The sequence below is a fragment of the Phacochoerus africanus genome, chromosome 4 (genome assembly GCF_016906955.1).
Source record: "Phacochoerus africanus isolate WHEZ1 chromosome 4, ROS_Pafr_v1, whole genome shotgun sequence".
In the NCBI taxonomy this organism is placed as follows: Eukaryota; Metazoa; Chordata; class Mammalia; order Artiodactyla; family Suidae; genus Phacochoerus; species Phacochoerus africanus.
This window is the reverse complement of record NC_062547.1, coordinates 43,087,582-43,106,098: the sequence shown is the minus strand read 5'-3', so window position 1 is coordinate 43,106,098 and position 18,517 is coordinate 43,087,582. Positions and strand designations below refer to the sequence as shown.

Here is an 18,517-nt window from a genome sequence, read left to right as displayed (position 1 = left end):
ATGTTAGGAGGGAGCGTCAGCTCCCAGCACACAAGCACAAAGGATGGGCTCACAGGAGAGGGGCCGGCAGAGGGAGTCGACACCCTGGGCAATTCCTGGGGGAAGGAGAAAACCTGCGTGTACACTGAGCTAACCCCACCCCCTACCAGCCTTCCTGGGGCCTGCTCCCAGAATTCCTGAATCATGCCAGCATCCAGGGAATGAGGAGTTGAGTTTCCTAGCAATGGACACAGCATTGCCCACAGCTGGAGGGGCCTGATGGGTCCCTATGGCCCTGTCGCCAAGTCCTTCTGCCTCCCCTTCTAAAGACAAACTTCATCTCTGTGCACAGGTAACATGAAGCCAGTCTCCCATCGCCCAAGCACAACGGATGGGGCCTACAGGAGGGGGCCGGCAGAGGGAAAGGCAGACGCTCCCTCCCAACATGCTCCTGTTGCCCCAGCTCATCAGGGCACCGTGGGAAAACCGTGGGAGAGACACTCTCCCCAAGTGGTCCATGAGCCACTCAAGAAGCTGGTTCTCCCTGCCTCCATCCTGCTTGGTTCCTTCCTACCCTGTTCACTAGACTCTCAGTTCAGTCGATAGATGAATCCCCACCATCATGTTATAGATTCAGACAGTTGCCCAAGAGGAGTCAGAAACATCCTGCCTAATGGCAGCTCATTAGAATAAAGGCATGGCATCCCATAGGGACCACTAGAACAGGCATGGCCATTTTACTGGTTAAAAAAAAAAAAAAAAAAAAGGCACACACACACACGATTTTAGAGCTAGGGCTCCTGGCTGGGACAGGTGGATGTGACAGTTTCCATTCCATCACCAAGAAGGCAGCACCTGTTTATGGATGTGGAAAGGCAAGTTGCCCCATAGCATTGCATCTTGATCTCACACTAGCCTTGTCCATATGAGCTACTTAGCTGTGTGGAAATCTGCCTCCCCTGCCAGACTGCAGGCTCCTGCAAGTAGGGCTGGTCTTCATGATTTACTCAAGCAGTGCTGGGGAAAGGGCTGAGTCAGAGCCATGAATCCTTCGGATGCTGGAGTAGACTTTGTGGAGCCACAGGTCTGGGTGTCCTGAGCCCGAGAGGGCTCAAGACACCAAGTAGTTATCTTTTCAAATAAGGTGAATCGTGTGCATTACTGGCCATGGCCATAGAAGGCCACTTGCAATACCTGGGGACGGGGTGTTCCAGCTTCTGAGACACAAAGCATGTCACGTGACTCTAGGAAAAAATGTCATTGGACTTTCAGAGCCAGTGTGAAGGATGTGATTCTGTTGTCCTTTAGCCGTCAATTAAATTCATGGCAAATATCCTTTGCGGTCCAGACCGAGAGGAGGGGCAGGTGGCGGGGGGGTGGGGAGTGGGGGAGGTGCTCTTGCTTCTACCTAGAAGCACTGTCTTTTGGAAATGGAAGGAAAACCAAAATACCAGCTCTTCTGGAACGAATGGACTAAGGAGTAGGAGGAGACAGGCCTTTCTCTTTACCAAGATACCAACAGCAATTTTCAAGTGACATGATTGCTGATGGGAGGTGGGTGATGTTGATGGAGAAGATGCTAGTTCTTTTTTTTTTTTTTTTTGTCTTTTAGGGCTGAACATGCGGCAGATGGGGGTTCTCAGGCTAGGGATTGAATCGGACCTACACCACAGCCGATGGCAACGCTGGATCCTTAACCCACTGAGTGAGGCCAGGGGTCAAACCCGCATCCTCATGGATAATAGATTCATTTTTCGCTAAGCTGGGACGGGAACTCCATTTTTTTTTTTTTTTGATGCTAGTTCTTATACATGTACCCAGTTATTTGTGCTTGGAAAAGAATTTACCTAACCATCTCTTTTTACCACTTTTTCAAGTAAAGTCCTGTGTGTGTGTGTGTGTGTGTGTGTGTGTGTGTGTGTGTGTGCGTGTGTGCATGTGTTGTCCTTCCTAGCAGAGATGATACATAGAGAAGAAGGAGGAATTGAACCCAATGAGACATCCTAAGCCAGAGTCAGTCCACAAAATGAAAAGGACAGTCTCATGAGACCAAGTTCTTTCTGAGACCAGGGTGATATAGCAAAGAATCCCCTGAGAGGCTCTAAGTCGATTCAGTGCCATACAGACCATGATCTGTGTTCCTAGGCGAAGACGTTCACCTCTGCCAGGAATAACAGAGCTTTCTATTATCTTAACAGTACCAGGTTAGAGGAAGGGGGTAGATGTTTCCACCATGTCACACATTCCCATTTTACAGGCAGGGAGACGTTACCTATCACCAAGGTCACTCAGCTGCCAGTGCTTTGGTTTCTGGGGAACTGACATCCTGCCAGAAAGAGCCAGTGGAATGATAACACCTCAATTAGTTCACCCAGATTTATGCTGATGCCTGATTTCCAAATACCAAGTCATTTCGAATGTCCAATCTACAAATATTAACAGCAGCATTTTCATAATCAGATGCCAGAGTGATTTAGAAAGAAAAAGGCGAGGGGGTTTTATGGGGCCTGGAGATAGCAATAATAGGATTTAGGGAGAACATTCAAGGCCCTAGAGGTCAGAAAAATGCATTATCCTGGGCACATGCGGAGAAATTTCCGACAGCCAGGATTGGTGTGGCTCTTTAACCCAACCCTAGGCGGCAAAAACCCCACCTTGGCAGCCAGTCTATGTCCGGCATAGTCGAGCTCATAACCTGCATGGTGTGCATGCAACCTGATTTTTCACTTTGTCTGACCTTGACTTCTTGTCTTGGCCTGTTTCTAATGACAGAGAAACAAAGTAGAAGCTTCCAGCCATGGCCCTGCCCCACCCTGTGCCCAGTGGGGCTGGTGCCGACCCAGGGGGTACCTGATGGTACCTGGGCAGGTCTCAGCCCATGAACACATCCCCTGATGATGCCTCTGTGACAGGCCCCGCCATCTGACATCAGCTTGACAGAGAGGCTCAGATGGGGTTAGCCCCTCCCCGCCAATGAACAGGCAGTCACACTGCTGAGAGGTGTGACAGAAAAAGAAGACAATGCTTGGAAAAGGTTAAAACCCACGGCAAACTCAGCAGCAAACAGCACTCAGTCCTGGCCTACCTTCCGGATGGTTGGGAATTTGCCATCGTAACGATAAAACCACCCAAAAGCTAGAAGAACAAAGAGAACAAAGGGATGAGAGGAAGTTCAGCTCAGCCAGAGCATCCATGGGCAGCAGTCCGGAGCTGGGTTCCCAAGGAAGGCATGGCTTTGTAAGATGATGAGCAGCCTTGGGAAATCCAACAGCAGAACCGCATCCTCTATCCGACTCTCCACTTACCTGGCCTCACCTGGATTGTAAACGAGGCCCAAGACCACCTTAGAAATGGCCTGATTCCCGGGGGCACTGTCAGCTGCCTCCCCCAGGACACTGGCTTCAGAAGTCAGTGCCAGAAAATCAAAGAGAAAGCCCAGGATAAGATTTTCCCAATCAGAGCCATAGTCTGCAAACACAAAGCCCCCTTGAACAAGGCCTCTTCTGACCGATGCCAGGTCCCTCCATCCAAGAAATGACCCAAAACAAAAAGGAGCCTGGGTCCCTGCCTAGAAAGACCATCAAACAGAACAAAACTGTCTTGTCTCACAAGGCAGACCATGTCCTCTGCTTTCAAGATGGAAAAAGAAGGCAGTGGCAGGGTCAGCTCTGGAAAGGATGCTCAGGCAGCACTGGGCTGGAGACCTGCCCCAGAATAGCATATCCTCACCCAGGCCAGGTCATCAAGGTCCAGGCCCCTGCCTTCCCCAGGCAACAGCATGGCAGACAGGCCAAGACCTCAGAGCTGAAGCTCCCTGGCCAGAGATGATGGCTTAATTACACACCCTTGACCAACCTGAGTTCTGGAACAGATCTTGGGATCTTGAAAGCCCCCTGCTGGACCTAGCACTACCTGTTTGGTTGCTGGATGCTGGGGAGGTCTGGGGAGTCCTGGGGGAGAGGCCAGAGCAGCAGAGGAAGGACTTGGGCTTGGACAGAATTAAATATTTAAATCAGCGGTTCACGCGTGCTGGTATACACCTGCTGACACTTCAGCCTGACCTTGAGTTTTGTCCTCAAGGTTCTGTGTGCAATGCTGGACCAAACTGGGGCTTAGAGGAGCGTCACAGACTCCAGTGATCCCTACCATGTACTGGCCCCTTGGAGCTGGGTGTCTGCAGGGATGGCAGGAGGAGGCAGGCAGGGCAAGCAGAGCAGCAAGGCCAGGGAGCAAAGCGGGGGCTGCAAACCTGCTCTCCCTGCTTCTCCGTGCCTCCATCCAGGTCATCTGCCGGGTCAGACTCGGGGTCCATGTCCAGATTATCTACCCGGGAAAAGAGGAGGAAGCTGGTGAACCAAGAGGGACTTGGGAGATGGAGAGGACAGAGGTGCTTGTGGGAGCGTGGAGGCCTGTGACCAGGTTCCTTCTTGGGAGCTGGGAGGTTGGGGGCAAGAACAGCAAAGGGTTCTTGCTCTGGGATGGTGCATCCAGTGCTTTCAACCTTGGAAGCTCTCGTTTCTCCATCTGTAAAATGGGCTAACAGGGACCTCAGATCTGACAGCAGCTTGACGACCATTTTCAAGTTTGGCTGAACCTTGTGAGGTACAGTGCTGGTGACGTGTAAGCCAAGGGCTTGCAATGGCAGAACAGAGCCTCTTGGCTTCTTCTGACCATCCTTGGCGCTCTGGGTCCCCAGGGGACGTTGGAACTGTGTGTGTGGCAGCAGATGGAAGTTCAGGACTCCGAGGAAGTAAGGAGAGCCCGTGGGGTTAAAGGGGGCACGTGTGGTTAGGAAGATATGAATTTTGACCTAATGTGGAGAACAGCAAACCATCCTTTCCAGACTCTGGCCTCCCTGGGGCTCTGGAAAGTAGTGTTTGAGTCCACTATGAGCTGCCTAATAATGTCTCAAAATATTGATTAGAAGAATTTTCTCATTAACCTATGAAAAGGTTATGAGTAAATTCCTTTGCTTTTGGCTTGGTTTATATTGATTCAACAATGGAGCACTGATGCTTTCTTGCTAACAAGGGGGATGACTTAATAAAACAGCGAATACAAATGATTACTTAATAGTTTTGTAGGAAAAAAGACTCAACCTCAAAACCATGGGGTCTAATGGGGGTGGCGGCTCATAGATGGGTCCTTTATGAGGAGAAAAGGCTAGATGGAAATCTCTTATTTAAACTTCTTTATCTCTCAAGCCTCCTTCCAGTCCGGGATCTAGTTTGGGATCCCTCTGCCCCTCCCCTCCACTGCTTTAGCTAAGGAAAGCTATCCTGGGGCCTCTGTGACAGTGTGTCCCAGCTCTGAGGGCTCAGTGCAATGTTGGGGTTCTGCTGGGTTGGTCACAGGGGTAGGGGTGGCAGGCAAAGCCCCTGGAACACATAGTGGGGAGTGGAGCAGTCTGTCCCACCCCTATCATTAGGATGAGTGGCGTTATTTTCCAGGCAAGAGATGCTCCACATTCTTGCCTGTCTGTTTGAAAATGCGAGGTCCACAACTTAAATGTCCATTGACAGATGACTGGATTAAGAAAATGTGGTATAAGTACACAATGGAATACTACTCAGCCATAAAAAAGAACAAAATCATGCCATTTGCAGCAACATGGATGGAACTAAAGACTCTCATACTCAGTGAAGGAAGTCAGAAAGAGAAAGACAAATACCATATGATATCACTTATATCTGGAAGCTAATATATAGCACAAACGAACCATTTCACAGAAAAGAAACTCATGGACTTGGAGAACAGACTTGTGGTTGCCAAGGGCGGGGGTGGGGGAGTGGGATGGCCTGGGAATTTGGGGTTAACAGATGCAAACTATTGCTTTTGGAATGGATAAGCAATGAGATCCTGCTGTGTAGCGCTGGGAACTATATCTAGTCACTTATGATGGAGGATGATAATGTAAGAAAAAAGAATGTATACATGCATGTATAACTGGGTCACCTTGCTGTACAGTAGAAAGGTGACAGAACACTGTAAACCAGCTATAATGGAAAAAATAAAAATCACTATAAAAAATGGAAAAAAAATGCACAGGCACCTGAGTCAGCTGACTGGACCCCCAAGTGGTCGGGGAGGGGCTGGCTGCAGCCTGGTTCTGTTGGCCCAACAGGGCCAAGACCATTCCAGGAATGGGGAGAGGGCTGGCTCAGAGGCCTGCCTGCATTTGACTAATCTCCAATGTTGAATTAAATTGCCGATGCAAATGGAGATGGATGAAGGCAGCAGCTGCCTCAGCTCAGACGGGCAGACTCTGGTCATCGATCATATGCTTCGCGATGTTCCCTTAGAAAACATTTATATCTTGAGCACAGGGCAAGTTCTTGCTCCTTTTATGCGAGAAGTTTGATTTGGTTAAAAAAAAAAAACCCACCCTAAATAGACAGCTAGGAGTTCCCGTCGTGGCGCAGTGGTTAACGAATCCGACTAGGAACCATGAGGTGGCGGGTTGGGTCCCTGCCCTTGCTCAGTGGGTTAATGATCCGGCGTTGCCGTGAGCTGTGGTGTAGGTTGCAGACGCGGCTCGGATCCCGCGTTGCTGTGGCTCTGGTGTAGGCCGGTGGCTACAGCTCTGATTCAACCCCTAGCCTGGGAACCTCCATATGCCGCGGGAGCGGCCCAAGAAATAGCAACAACAACAACAACAAAATAAATAAATAAATAAATAAAATTAAAAAAATAAATAAATAGACAGCTAGAGAAAGAGTTTTTATTTTCTACTGTTTCTGAGAGGGTGTGTTTGCTCCGAAGCCAAGACCCGATCTCTAGGAAGGTAGTAAATTGACTAGGATTACTTTCATGCAAAGTAATTAAAATCGATTTTTCTTCTTCGGAAGCTCCTATTTCACTGCTAAGAGCAAATTAGCTCCCTGTCTAAAACATAGATTATTCACCAGGAATTAAGCTCTGGCCACATCCTCTAATACCGAATGTCATGGGGACAGTTGATGAGAGTGTGCTTTGTCCTTGGGAGAAGACCCGAGATGACATGGTGCCCCAGTGCCAGCAAGGAATGTGCTGGGAGCTGTTTGCCCTGAGCTATCCAAATGTCCTGAGCCTCTTCATTGACCCAAGTGGCCTGTGTTGACAAGGTGATGTTTCCTTAGGGCTCAGGTATGATCCAAAGTTGGGACCAGAGCTGTCCGGACCCCATCACAGAATCACTAATAGCTGCCACACAGCAGAAGTAGGGAACCTTGGTTCTTGGGTGCAGATTCATCCTATATTGGGAGGGCCCCAGGTCAGCTGAGCTCCATCAGCTGGGATAGAATCTGTTCCATGTCAAGGACCAATCAGAACAGCGGTAACGTCAGAGTAAAGGCTCAACCAGGCATCCAGGACCTGTGATTGCCATGGCCCCCAAGCTTCCTTGCTCCTGACTCCCCACGCCCAGCCCACTGAAGAAGCACTGAGACAGAGCTCCCTACTCTGCCTGGTGGTGTGGGCTGCCCCTTGAAGAGACATCCTACCAGCCAGAGTGGAGAGCAGGGGGACAGGGGAGCAGTCGGTGGGGGCCTGGACTAAAAGCGGAGCTGGGAACACAGGACAGATGTAAAGAGATGGGAGGGGCAGAGGCTGCTGAGGTCCCAGGATGGCCAACGTTTGGTGCCTGGGAGGGGCCCACAGTCCTCTCCCAACTCCATCTTTGGAGAGGGGGGACTGCGGTCCACACACAGGGAGGCAGGTGGTAGGGGCACTTTAGGTAAGCGCCTCCTGCAGTCACCCATCAGGTGTGGACCACCAGAGTCCGCCTCTCATATAAGCCCCTTCCCGGCTTTCTTGCTGCTGTTTTACCCCCGCCCCAACTCAGAGCCGGCAAGGAGGACATGACACCCAACGAACTAAGGTGACAGTCCCATGAGCAGTTCACATGTGCCCCAGATCCCCTGACCCTCTTCATCAGTCCTAGGGCACACGCCTGAGTCTGTGTCATGGGGAGAGCTTGGCAGCAGGCCCCCAGCAGGGACAAGGAGAGCAGGCAGATCTCACCGGTGCCCTGGCAGACAGCCCCTGGCACGTGGCTGCCCCTCCATGAAGAGAGCCAAAGCCGGAGTTCCCGTCGTGGCGCAGTGGTTAACGAATCCGACTAGGAACCATGAGGTTGCGGGTTCAGTCCCTGCCCTTGCTCAGTGGGTTAACGATCCGGTGTTGCCGTGAGCTGTGGTGTAGGTTGCAGACACGGCTCGGATCCTGCGTTGCTGTGGCTCTGGCATAGGCCGGCAGCTACAGCTCCGATTCATCCCCTAGCCTGGGAACCTCCATATGCCTCAGGAGCGGCCCAAGAAATAGCAAAAAAAAGACAAAAAAAAGAGAGCCAAAGCCTATTCACCTGGGCAGGTGGTAGTGGGTGCAGGCAGACCTGTACCTTTGTGTAGACCCCCAGGCCCCAGAAGGAAGCTCACCCCCACCCCCTCCCTGGCACATGGTACATACACTTTGGCTTGCGAAGGGGTACTGGGTGCACCTCGGCAGTGATGGTTTTAGGCGACAGCAGCTGTTCCTTTGAGCCCCAGTCTTCTTCCCACTGCTTCTTAAACTTCTCTTCCTCCTCCACGATTCTGAAATAAGGCCCCCACACCTGTAACTGGAGTCAGAACCCTCGCAGGCCCGCCTTCTGCCTATTGGGGAACCCTAACTGGCCTGGGGAGAAGCCACGTGGTCCTAAGGGCAGTGAAGAAAACAAGTCCCTGGCACTTGTATTTTAAATCGAGTGTGAATCACCACCCTGGCAAATAGAAGGCTGTGTTCCAGTTACCTTAATATGATGGATTTTACTAGGATTATGGAAGAGCTACAAATGAAGGAGGCACCACCAGGGTCCAAGGGGGTCAGGTAAACTGGGCCTGGAGGTGGCCTCTGGCTGGCCACACTCTGGGGGCACACTTATGTCCACACAGAGACATGTGGGGCCAAGGCACTCACTGTTCCATCTCCTTCCGGTATCTCTCATTTTCCTCTGCTGCCTTCTGGGCAATTTCCTTCTTCCTTCTGAAACACAAATGCAGGTTGGCATGTTGGAGTCTATGCAGGAGAGGTTAACTCTTCCTTGTAGCTAATCTCTCATTTGAGAAACATTGTAAGTATTTCTTCCAGGCTCCCTTCTAAGGATGCCTGGTCTAGAATTGGATGCTGGGGAAGAGGGTCCAAAGAAGTCTGGGCCTGGTTTTTTTTTTTTTTTTTTTTTTTTTTTTAGGGCCACACCTGCAGCATATGGAGGTTCCAGGCTAGGGGTCTAATCAAGGCTACAGTTGCTGGCCTGTGCCAGAGCCACAGCGATGCCAGATCCGAGCCGCATCTGAGACCTACACCACAGCTCACGGCAAAGCCAGATCCTTAACCCACTGAGCAAGGCTAGGGATTGAACCTGAAAGCTCATGGTTCCTAGTCGGATTTGCTTCTGTTGTAACATGATGGGAAATCCTGGGTCTGGTATTTTGGGGTATCTTTGTTTGGCACCATTGAGCAGAGATTCTGTGCTGCAGGAGACTGGAGGCAGGTCATTGCAGACCACACTCCATGCAGCCACCTCTAAACGCCAGGATAAAGTGCCTGACTGAGTGAAGTCCTCCCCAGAGGAGGGTCCCAGACCCTAGGGGCAAAGCTGGGGCTGCTAACCAAGACCAGGGTAATGGGCAGAGGTACCCCCGGGGGTGGCTCTCCAGTCTAACTCTGTGATGGGGGAGATGAAAGGATCCTGTCCGCTTTCCTTTCCTAAATTCTTTTTTAAAAAATTGTAGTTGATTTACTATGTTCTATCAATTTCTGCTGTACAGCAAAGTGACTCCTAAATTCTTATTACGCTCTTAGAATGCATCTGGATTGGTATTTTGACAATATTTTTGATTTGTGAATTGCTTGCCCCATTTATTCTCTCAGTCATCCTCCCAGCACTCTGGGGCTGGTGGAGCATGGTTCTCATCACCATAGATGGGGCAGCCAAACTGCCTGGGTGTGAATTCTGCAGCCTGGCCACGTCTGACTTTGGGCACAAGTGGTGTGACCTAGGTCTCGATCTCCTGACCTGTAAAATGGGTTAATACCATCCATCTCCCAGGGCTCTTATGGGTCTTAAGTGAAAGAACATAAACGTGGCCCTAGCACAACACCAGCCACATGGCTGGTACTTGGCAAAGGCTAGCCTCCTGCTATAGCATCCTCATGTTCTCTGTTCCTGGGTCTTGGAAATCAGGGGCTCTCCTTGGCAAGGAGGGAGGAGCCCTGTGGCCTGGAGGCAGGGGACGCTTCCCCTGAACCCATCTGTTCTGAAGACAGGTCTCGGAGGGAGAGGATGAAGTTAGCCCAGAAGGCAAGGGCAGGGAGCAAGGCAGCTGGGGGCATATGGTGGTCTGGAAGGGCAGGGCAGGGGCATCCTGGGTGGCCACACTCACTGCCGCTCCATCTCCTGCTGCTCCTGGAGGATCTTGTTGGATTCCATCGCCAGCCGCTTCTGCATCAGAAGCTCCTGCCGCTGTAGCTCGCGCTGCCGGACCTCAGCCAGCCGCTCCCGGTCTGTCATGAACAGCTCCCGGCCCTCGTGGGGAGAAAAGAGGCCCCCTGTTCAGTGCCCTGGGAAACTGGGTGTCCACTGCCACAGGTTTGGGAGCCAGGATGCGAGTTTTCTTCTCATCACTGTGGCACCCCTGTGTCAGACACTGGAGCTTCTTCATATTTTTTTTTTTTTTTTTTTAGGGCCACAACCTTGGCACATGGAAGTTCCTAGGCTAGGGGTCGAATCGGAGCCACAGCTGTGGGACTATGCCACAGCCACAGCAATGGAAGATCAAAGCCACGTCTGTGACCTACACCACAGCTCATAGCAACGCTGGATCCCTGAACCCACTGAGTGAGGCCAGGGATTGAACCTGCATCCTCATGGATACCAGTCAGGTTCGTTACTGCTAAGCCACAACGGAAACTAACACTGGGGGTTCTGCTCTCTCTGACCCAAACTTCTGGCTGGACAGAGATCCTCCCCCTCTGCTGGCAGAGCTTCAGGGAAGGAGACCCCTTGGCCCTTCCCAGGAGTGTGAGGCAGAGATCAGGGGTCTGAGAAGCTGGGCTGCAGATCAGGGGTCCTGGGGCCCCCACCAGCTCATTCTGGACTTACCGCTCCAGCTACAATGGAGATGGTCAGGCTGCGGCTACTTTTCAGCACGTTCACGGCCTGTGGGGACAGGCAGACAGTTAGCTGAGGCCTGACAGACCAGAGCAGTCCAGGGCTCTGGAGAGCGTGGGTTTCAAACACTGTGGCAAGTGGGAGGGGGTGAGAAGAGGAGGGCAGAGAGGATTGTGACCAGCAGGTGAAAAAGCCACATCTCACCTCTTTGTGGTCCAGGTTGGAGAAGTCGATGCCATTGACTTCGACAATCTGGTCCCCTGTCTGGTGGAGAAATGGAGAGGGATCATCAGCCTGTTTGCACTCTCTATACCCTCAATCTGTTGGAAGGGCTCCCCCTGGAGGCCATCATCAGATAATGCACCTCAACTTTTCCCTATGAGTAGAGTTCCGAGGGGGTCCTCAAAGGCCCTCTCCATCCCTTGTCTCTTTCATCAACTATCAAATATTACACCATTAGAGGTTTATTCCTTTGTCTGGATTTATGACCTTTGCTTTAAAAAACTCAGTTTGTAGACATAGGAACCTTTAAGCTTGTCATATGGCAGATTCTGTGTGGCATCATAATAATAATTAGTATAATAGCTAACATTAATCGATCCCTTACTCTGTGCCAGACACAGTTCTAAGCATATGCATTAATTCATTTGATCTACACAATAACCCTAGAAGGAAGGCTAGCACTTTTATTTTATAAGATCGGAAACTGGAGCACAGAAAGAGGACAAAATTTGTCACAAGTCAAGATTAAGAATTCTGGGTCTGGCATCTGACCACCCAGGTTTGAATCCCAGCTCTGCCATATGAGGTACGCAATCTTGGAAAAATCACCTATTTCCTCTGGGTCTCAGTTTCCTCCTCTGTAAAATGAGGTCAATGATAGTACCTAATTCTTAGAGTTGTCATACATTTTAAAGGGCTTAGAACAATGTCCAATCCAGAAAACACTCAACGAATGTCAATTCTGATTATTATTACTACATTCCCAAGCTCAGGACCAAAGGCTTTCAGAGCCAGGGAAGAGCTATAGAAAGGCTCAAATGGGAGTTCCTGTTGTGGCTCAGTGGTTAACGAATCCGACTAGGAAGCATGAGGTTGTGGGTTTGATCCCTGGCCTCGCTCAGTGGGTTAAGGATCCAGAATTTCCGTGAGCTATGGTGTAGGTTGCAGACACAGTTCAGATCCGGCGTTGCTGTGGCCGTGGCATAGGCTGGCTGCTACAGCTCCAATTAGACCCCTAGCCTGGGAACCTCCATATGCTGCAGGTACAACCCTACAAAAGACAAAAAAAAAAAGAAAGGCTCAAATGTCACCTCCTCTGTGACATTTTGGGGGCTTGGTAGAAATCACAACAGTAGCTTCTGAGAGAGTGCTATGTGGAAACGCATATGCCTCCATCCCTGTGTGATCACAGTCTGACCCTGCACCCCACAGAGCCCCACAGGGGCAGGCCCAGGGTTACTCACCTCCAATCCCACCTCAGCAGACAGGGAGCCAGGCTTCACTTGGCTGATGAATATGCCGGGTTTCTGGACGGGGCCACTGGAAATACTGTGGAAAAGACAGAGATGTAGGTGAGCGCCCACTCTTCAGTGTTTGCTCATTCTCAGTGTCCTACACCCCCTGCCTGTGTGCATGGGTCACCCACGAGCTCAGGACCCAAACCTTCCCACCATCTACCTCTTCAGCCTCTACCTGTTCAGGCTCATTAGCCTCTGAAAAAAAGGAAAGCTACTTATAATTCTCCCTACTCAACCTCTCACCCAATATACTGCATATGCTGTTTCTTTTCTTTCTAGCATTTTCCCATGGATTCCTTAAGACTCAAATGCATCACTTGTGATGGAACGTGATGGAAGATAATGTGAGAAAAAGAATATCTGTCTATCTATCTATCTATCTATCTATCTATCTATCTATCTACCTATGACTGGGTCACTTTTCTATACTTTAGAAATTGTAAATCAGAACAATGTAATCAACTATAATGGAAAAAATAAAAATCATATATTAAAAAAACCTAAAAAAAAGACTCAAATGCTATTTCAGAATATATATATATATGACTGGGTCACTGCTATCCAGCAGATATTGGCACATTGGAAATCAACTAGACTTTGATTAAAAATTATTTTAAAAAACCTATTTCCTCTACAAGGTTTTAACCAAACTCCTGTTCTATCCCAAGGTTAAGCCAGTTGCTCCCTTCCCAGTGCTCCTAAAACACCTATAGTGAGGATGGCACTTGTACTGTAATTCCCATCTCCCAGACCTGTGGCAGACAGCACTAATCAATCACAACACCCCTTCCCACCAAGCTTCAATACAGCCTTAGAGTTCTTTTCAAAATAGTACTCCGGGGCAGCCACTACTAATTGATTTGAGATAGCATGGGGAAGAAAACCTATTTGCTAGGTTTGATCCAGAATGTAGTTCCACAAGATTCCTTGTCACACTCTACTGCAACTATTTATGTGGTTGGCTTGTATATTAAGCTGTAATTTCTTAGAAAGGAGGGACTTTGTTTTTTTTAATCTTTTTAGGCCCTCACCCGGGGCATATGGAGGTTCCCAGGCTAGGGGCTGAATTGGAGCTGCAGCTGCTGGCCTATACCACAGCCACAGCAATGTGGGATCTGAACCACGTCTGTGACCTACACCACAGCTCACAGCAACCCCGAATCCTTAACCCACCGAGCAAGGCCAAGTATTGAACCTGCATCCTCGTGGATGCTAGTCAATTCTGTTTCTGCTGAGTCGTGATGGGAACTCCGGGAGGGACTTTTTTTTTTTAATCACTTGTGCTTGGTAGAAAAGCGCTGAATAAATGTGACAGGATGGAAATAACAAGAATAATTTAAATAATAATAGCTAATATTTATGAACCACTTACTCCCTGCCTGGCACTAAACTTAGTTCTTAGCTTCAGTCATCTCGTTCTTCCTCACAGTAAGCTTGTGAAATGGGTACTGTTATCACGGATTTATAGAGAAAGAAACTGAGGCTTAAATAACTGAGTGGTTAAATAACTAGTCCAAGGTTCTAGAGCTCATACCAAGCCCTGCTATGCCATTTAGACCTCTAACTGTAGCACCTGGGTGCTTAACAAGAATGCCCCATAAGGCCCAGTGCCTGTCTGCAATTCCCTGGCTGCCCCTTGAGGAAGCCACAGGGTACTAAGTGACAGGGGAACTGTGACAGAGATGACCAGCTTGGCAGGCTCCTTTTGCTCAGTTTCCTCATCTGTAAAATGGTCCTATAGAGGTATCCTTCTGGTCCCTGGGTTATTGTGAAGCTCAGAGGGGAAATCAATCATGAAGAAGTGTCATCACAGGGGGTTCCTGTCATTGTTCAGTGGTAACAAACCCAACAGGTATCCATGAGGATGCGGGTTCAATCCCTGGCCTCATTCAGTGGGTTAAAGGATCTGGCGTTGCCGTGAGCTGTGGTGTAGGTTGCAGACATGGCTCAGATCCTGCGTTGCTGTGGCTGTGGCGTAGGCCAGCCGCTGTAGCTCCCATTCGACCCCTAGCCAGGGAACCTCCATATGCCACAGGTGCGGCTCTACAAAGCAAAAAAAAAAAAAAAAAAATGTCATCATGAGTGGACAGAAATCCCCTCAGAAGCAGCAGTGAGAAAGGGGAGCAGGGTGAGGGCCCTGCTGGGGTCTGACAGCCATGAGTGAGCCCCAGGGAGTGCCTGCCACCCACCTGCAGCCGAGGCCCCGGGAGCCCACCAGGCTGATGAAGACCTTCTTCTCCTTGTTTTCCCAACTGCCAGAGGAGCCCAGGCTGCTCCGCCCGCCCTGTGGGAGGGAGAGGATAAGGTTGCCTGTGTCCCCATTGTGCAAGCGGCCTCTTGTGCTCACAATGCTCACAAGGCCTTTGGGGCCTGCATTACTGTCCCCACGTGAGCCCGACTGCCATTCTGTCCCTAGGGGTGTATGTCTGCCCCAGCCATGCCAGCGGAGGGCCCACTGCCCACAGGGGCATCCTGGTTACGCTGGGGACCTGGGTGAAGCCCCAGAGGGCACACCCCTAGAGCAAGCCCTCCTTGAGGACCAGCTGCCCCCACTTGCCAGACCCCACAGCCGGTGGTCCTGACCCTTACCCCGGATTCCGACACAAACTGGTCCACGTACTGCCATTTGAGGGGCTCGTCGGGAGAGCTGATGGGGAAGGAACGCAGAAAAGAGGGTCATGAGCGTGAGATGTTTGAGGCACCAGGCCCCAAATCCAAATCCACCCCATCTGGAGCCTCCAGTGTCACTCGCCTGGGGGCAGTGCTGGCCAGACCCCAAGCTGAGGCTACTAGGACATTGCACCCCCAGGGAAGAATCTGCCTGCAGAGGCGGGTCCTGCTCACCTCTTCACAGGGATCAGGCCAATGTCTGTGGGAGAAAGCATGGGGGTTAGGATGGCTCCCCTGCCCTCCCTTTCTCCCCAGGAGCTGGGTACCACCAGCTGCCCCGCCCCCACTCCACCATCGGCACCCCCAGTGCTGCCCTACTCACGCCTCACTTTGATGGACACGGTCTTCTTGGTGCGGATGAGGTTGATGACCTCCTCGTGGGTGCAGGAGGAGATGGAATACCCATTGATCCGGACGATCTCGTCCCCGACCTTGGCCACAGATGGAGAACACGCATCAGGGTGAGGAAGCCTCAGGCAGCTGGGCAAGCTCACGGCCAGAGGCTCTAGGCCTGCCCTCCAGGAAAGCAGATGAGGCTACGCTTCCCTCAAAAGAAACCTCGCTATGTGCCCCAGTGCCTTGTCACAAGCAACCCACTCTCCATCAGCCGGAGGACCCCCAGGGCAGGAGGCACGTCCCTGCAGTTTTTCTGGCTATTTTTCAGATGGGAAAACCAAGACGGGCCGAGGGGCGCAGGGAGTGGGGAGCAGAGCTGGGGGTTGAAGTTGGGACTCTGTACCCTTGCTTTGTGTCCTTTCCATTCACTGGGGCACCATCAGGTTCTGGAATCCATGCAAAGGGTGACCCTCCACCCAGGTTCAAGCAGCTCTTCCCTGGCCTTTGTTCTGCCCAGCCCCAAGGTGCAGACTCTCCCACCCTGTAAATCACCGCAGCACAATCCATAGGGAACGTCCATGACTCCTTACATAAGCTCATCACTGACACACACACAATCTCTTTTTTTCCCTTCTGTGGAAACTCAATGAACATTTTAACTCTGCCACATCCCTGACCTCTGAACTTCTATTCTGCAAATAAGAAACTTATATAAGGGAGTTCCCATCGTGGTGCAGCGGAAACAAATCCAACTAATATCCATGAGGTTCTGGGTTCGATCCCTGGTCTCGCTCAGTGGGTCAGGGATCCAGCGTTGCCATGAGCTGGGGTGTAGGTCGCAGATGCGGCTTGGATCCCATGTTGCTACGGTTGTGGCGTAGGCTGGCAGCTGTAGCTCTGATTCAACCCCTAGCCTGGGAATCTCTGTATGCCATGGGTATGGCCCCAAGAAGCAAAGAAAGAAATGAACATAATAAGGCTTTAGCATCTGATGTCCTGGGTTCAAACCCCTGCTTTTATTCTTATTAGCTTTGTGGCCTTGAATGCTTTGAACCTCAGTTTCCCTCATCCCCTCAAATGAGGAAATACTGCAATTGCTGTGACAATTAAGTCAGCATGGGCACGTAAAGCCAGCTAGTGCCTGGCACCCTGTAAGTGACCAATCAATGGCTGTTATCATTAGTTGAGCCAGAGCTCCAGGAACTCTGCTCAGATCCCTCTTCTCAGGACTTCAGCCTCCTTAGACTGGGGTCGGGGTGCGGGCTGGGCCAGCCCTGGATGCAGACTGGTGGTAACATCTGCCAGTCTCCGGCTGGACCCTGCTGTGGGCTCCTCCAAGCACGTGGGCCCTGGGGATAAGTCCTGAAGAGCCTCACTTAATAACAACAGAGCTTGAAGGGTCCTTATCACCCAAGGAGGTGATGTTTCATGCATGGTCACAGTCATTAGCTGCAGAACAGAGACTAGATGGGCCTCTCCAGCTTGAAGCCAGCGCGGGTCACCTGGTGGCTTAACTCACTCCACATGTGCCGACGCGGTGGAGACTTGGTACACGTGGGCGATGCAGCATGATTCTGTGGGGTCTGGGGGCTGGGCAGGCACGCAGCCTCTAAGGGGTCCTCTAGGTTGCCTCCTATCCCCTCAACACCACGCCAGAGTCTCCTTCTCCCTATCGCCACCTGAACACCTCCCTTCCACACCTGGACACAGACCCCAGTCTTCTCAGGGGCTCAACAAGCACTGGCAAGGGGCTCAAAAAGGTGCCATGGGGAGATCCCGCTGTGGCGCAATGGAATTGGCAGCATCTTGGGAGCGCTGGGACACAGGTTCCATCCCCGCCCTGGCACAGTAGGTTAAGGATCTGGCGTTGCTGCAACTGCAGCGTAGGTCACAACTGCAGCTCTGCCCCCTGGCAGGAACTTCATATGCCACAGGGAGAAAAAAAAAAAAGGTGCCACAGGCGGGAGCTCACTAAAGAACCCTCTAGGTTTCTGGAGACATCTCATGGAAGGAGAACAGCTGGACTGCTCCCTGCACCCATTTTCCACAACAACTCCATGTTCCTGTTCATTAGATGAGGGAACTGAGGCTCATGGGTGTGGTGACCTGCTCCAGGTCATCCAGCTCGTAACCAGTGGTGCTGGGATTTGAAGTCAGGTCCCCCAAAGAGACAAGTGTCTGGAAGCAGAAAGGAAGGGCGTCTGGCCAAAGCTTGGCTGCAGCTCCCTGCAGTGTCCAGTCCTCTCTGAAGCCTTGCCACCTAACAGAGCCCTCAAGTCCCACAAGCAAGGCAGGGACTGCCCTGTCCATTTTACAGCTTGGACAACCAAGGCACACAGAACCATTGTCCAGCCCTGGACTACAAGCAAGGTGTGCGGTACGGGCTGCCCTGTGCAGGGCAACAGCCTGTAGTTTCAGCCGGAATACACATGGACAAATACGCAAAATAATTCCAACAGGGGGACAAGAGCAGAGAGGAAGCCCCAGGGCTGGGTCCAAGTCCCACCACTTGAGCCCCCCTCACAGGTCAAATGAGCAGGGCCTTCAGTCCAACCGGGATGTGTCTGAACATACCCCTCCCCTTCTGGAATCTTCTCCCAGCCTCCCTCAGGCGTGAGATTGCCCCTGAAACATGAAGCCCAGACAAGTGCATGGATATAAACGTTTCCCCCGCTTCTCTGAGTGAAGTTCCCTGTCTTGTTCCTAAAGGGAACCCGCCTGGGACCCCAGTGGAATGATTCCCACACAGTCCCCGTCTCAGGTTGCAGGATCAGCCTGCCTCTCCCTCTCGCTCCTGCGTGGAGCCCTGCAAAAAGCCCTTTGTGCCGGGGCCACCATGAAACGACGATCTGAGGGATGGCAGCACAAAGGAGAGATGAGCCTG

The 18,517-nt window shown here is 51.2% G+C and overlaps 1 protein-coding gene across 2 annotated transcripts in view; it reads right to left on the bottom strand.

Moving 5' to 3' along the window:
- Positions 1–18,517, bottom strand: part of USH1C (USH1 protein network component harmonin) — a 53,818-nt gene that overhangs the window by 17,940 nt on the left and 17,361 nt on the right. Inside the window, exons 5-15 of one of the 2 annotated variants that reach the window (XM_047776183.1) lie at positions 15,620–15,728; positions 15,472–15,496; positions 15,217–15,274; positions 14,817–14,911; positions 12,574–12,658; positions 11,312–11,371; positions 11,099–11,155; positions 10,380–10,522; positions 8,914–8,979; positions 8,425–8,549; positions 4,229–4,302 (exon numbers count right to left, since the gene is read on the bottom strand). In XM_047776183.1, the coding sequence (XP_047632139.1) occupies positions 4,229–4,302; positions 8,425–8,549; positions 8,914–8,979; positions 10,380–10,522; positions 11,099–11,155; positions 11,312–11,371; positions 12,574–12,658; positions 14,817–14,911; positions 15,217–15,274; positions 15,472–15,496; positions 15,620–15,728 (897 nt within the window). Of the gene's footprint in view, positions 1–3,064; positions 3,115–4,228; positions 4,303–8,424; positions 8,550–8,913; positions 8,980–10,379; positions 10,523–11,098; positions 11,156–11,311; positions 11,372–12,573; positions 12,659–14,816; positions 14,912–15,216; positions 15,275–15,471; positions 15,497–15,619; positions 15,729–18,517 lie in introns of both variants that reach the window. The other variant, XM_047776184.1, reaches the window with a different exon arrangement.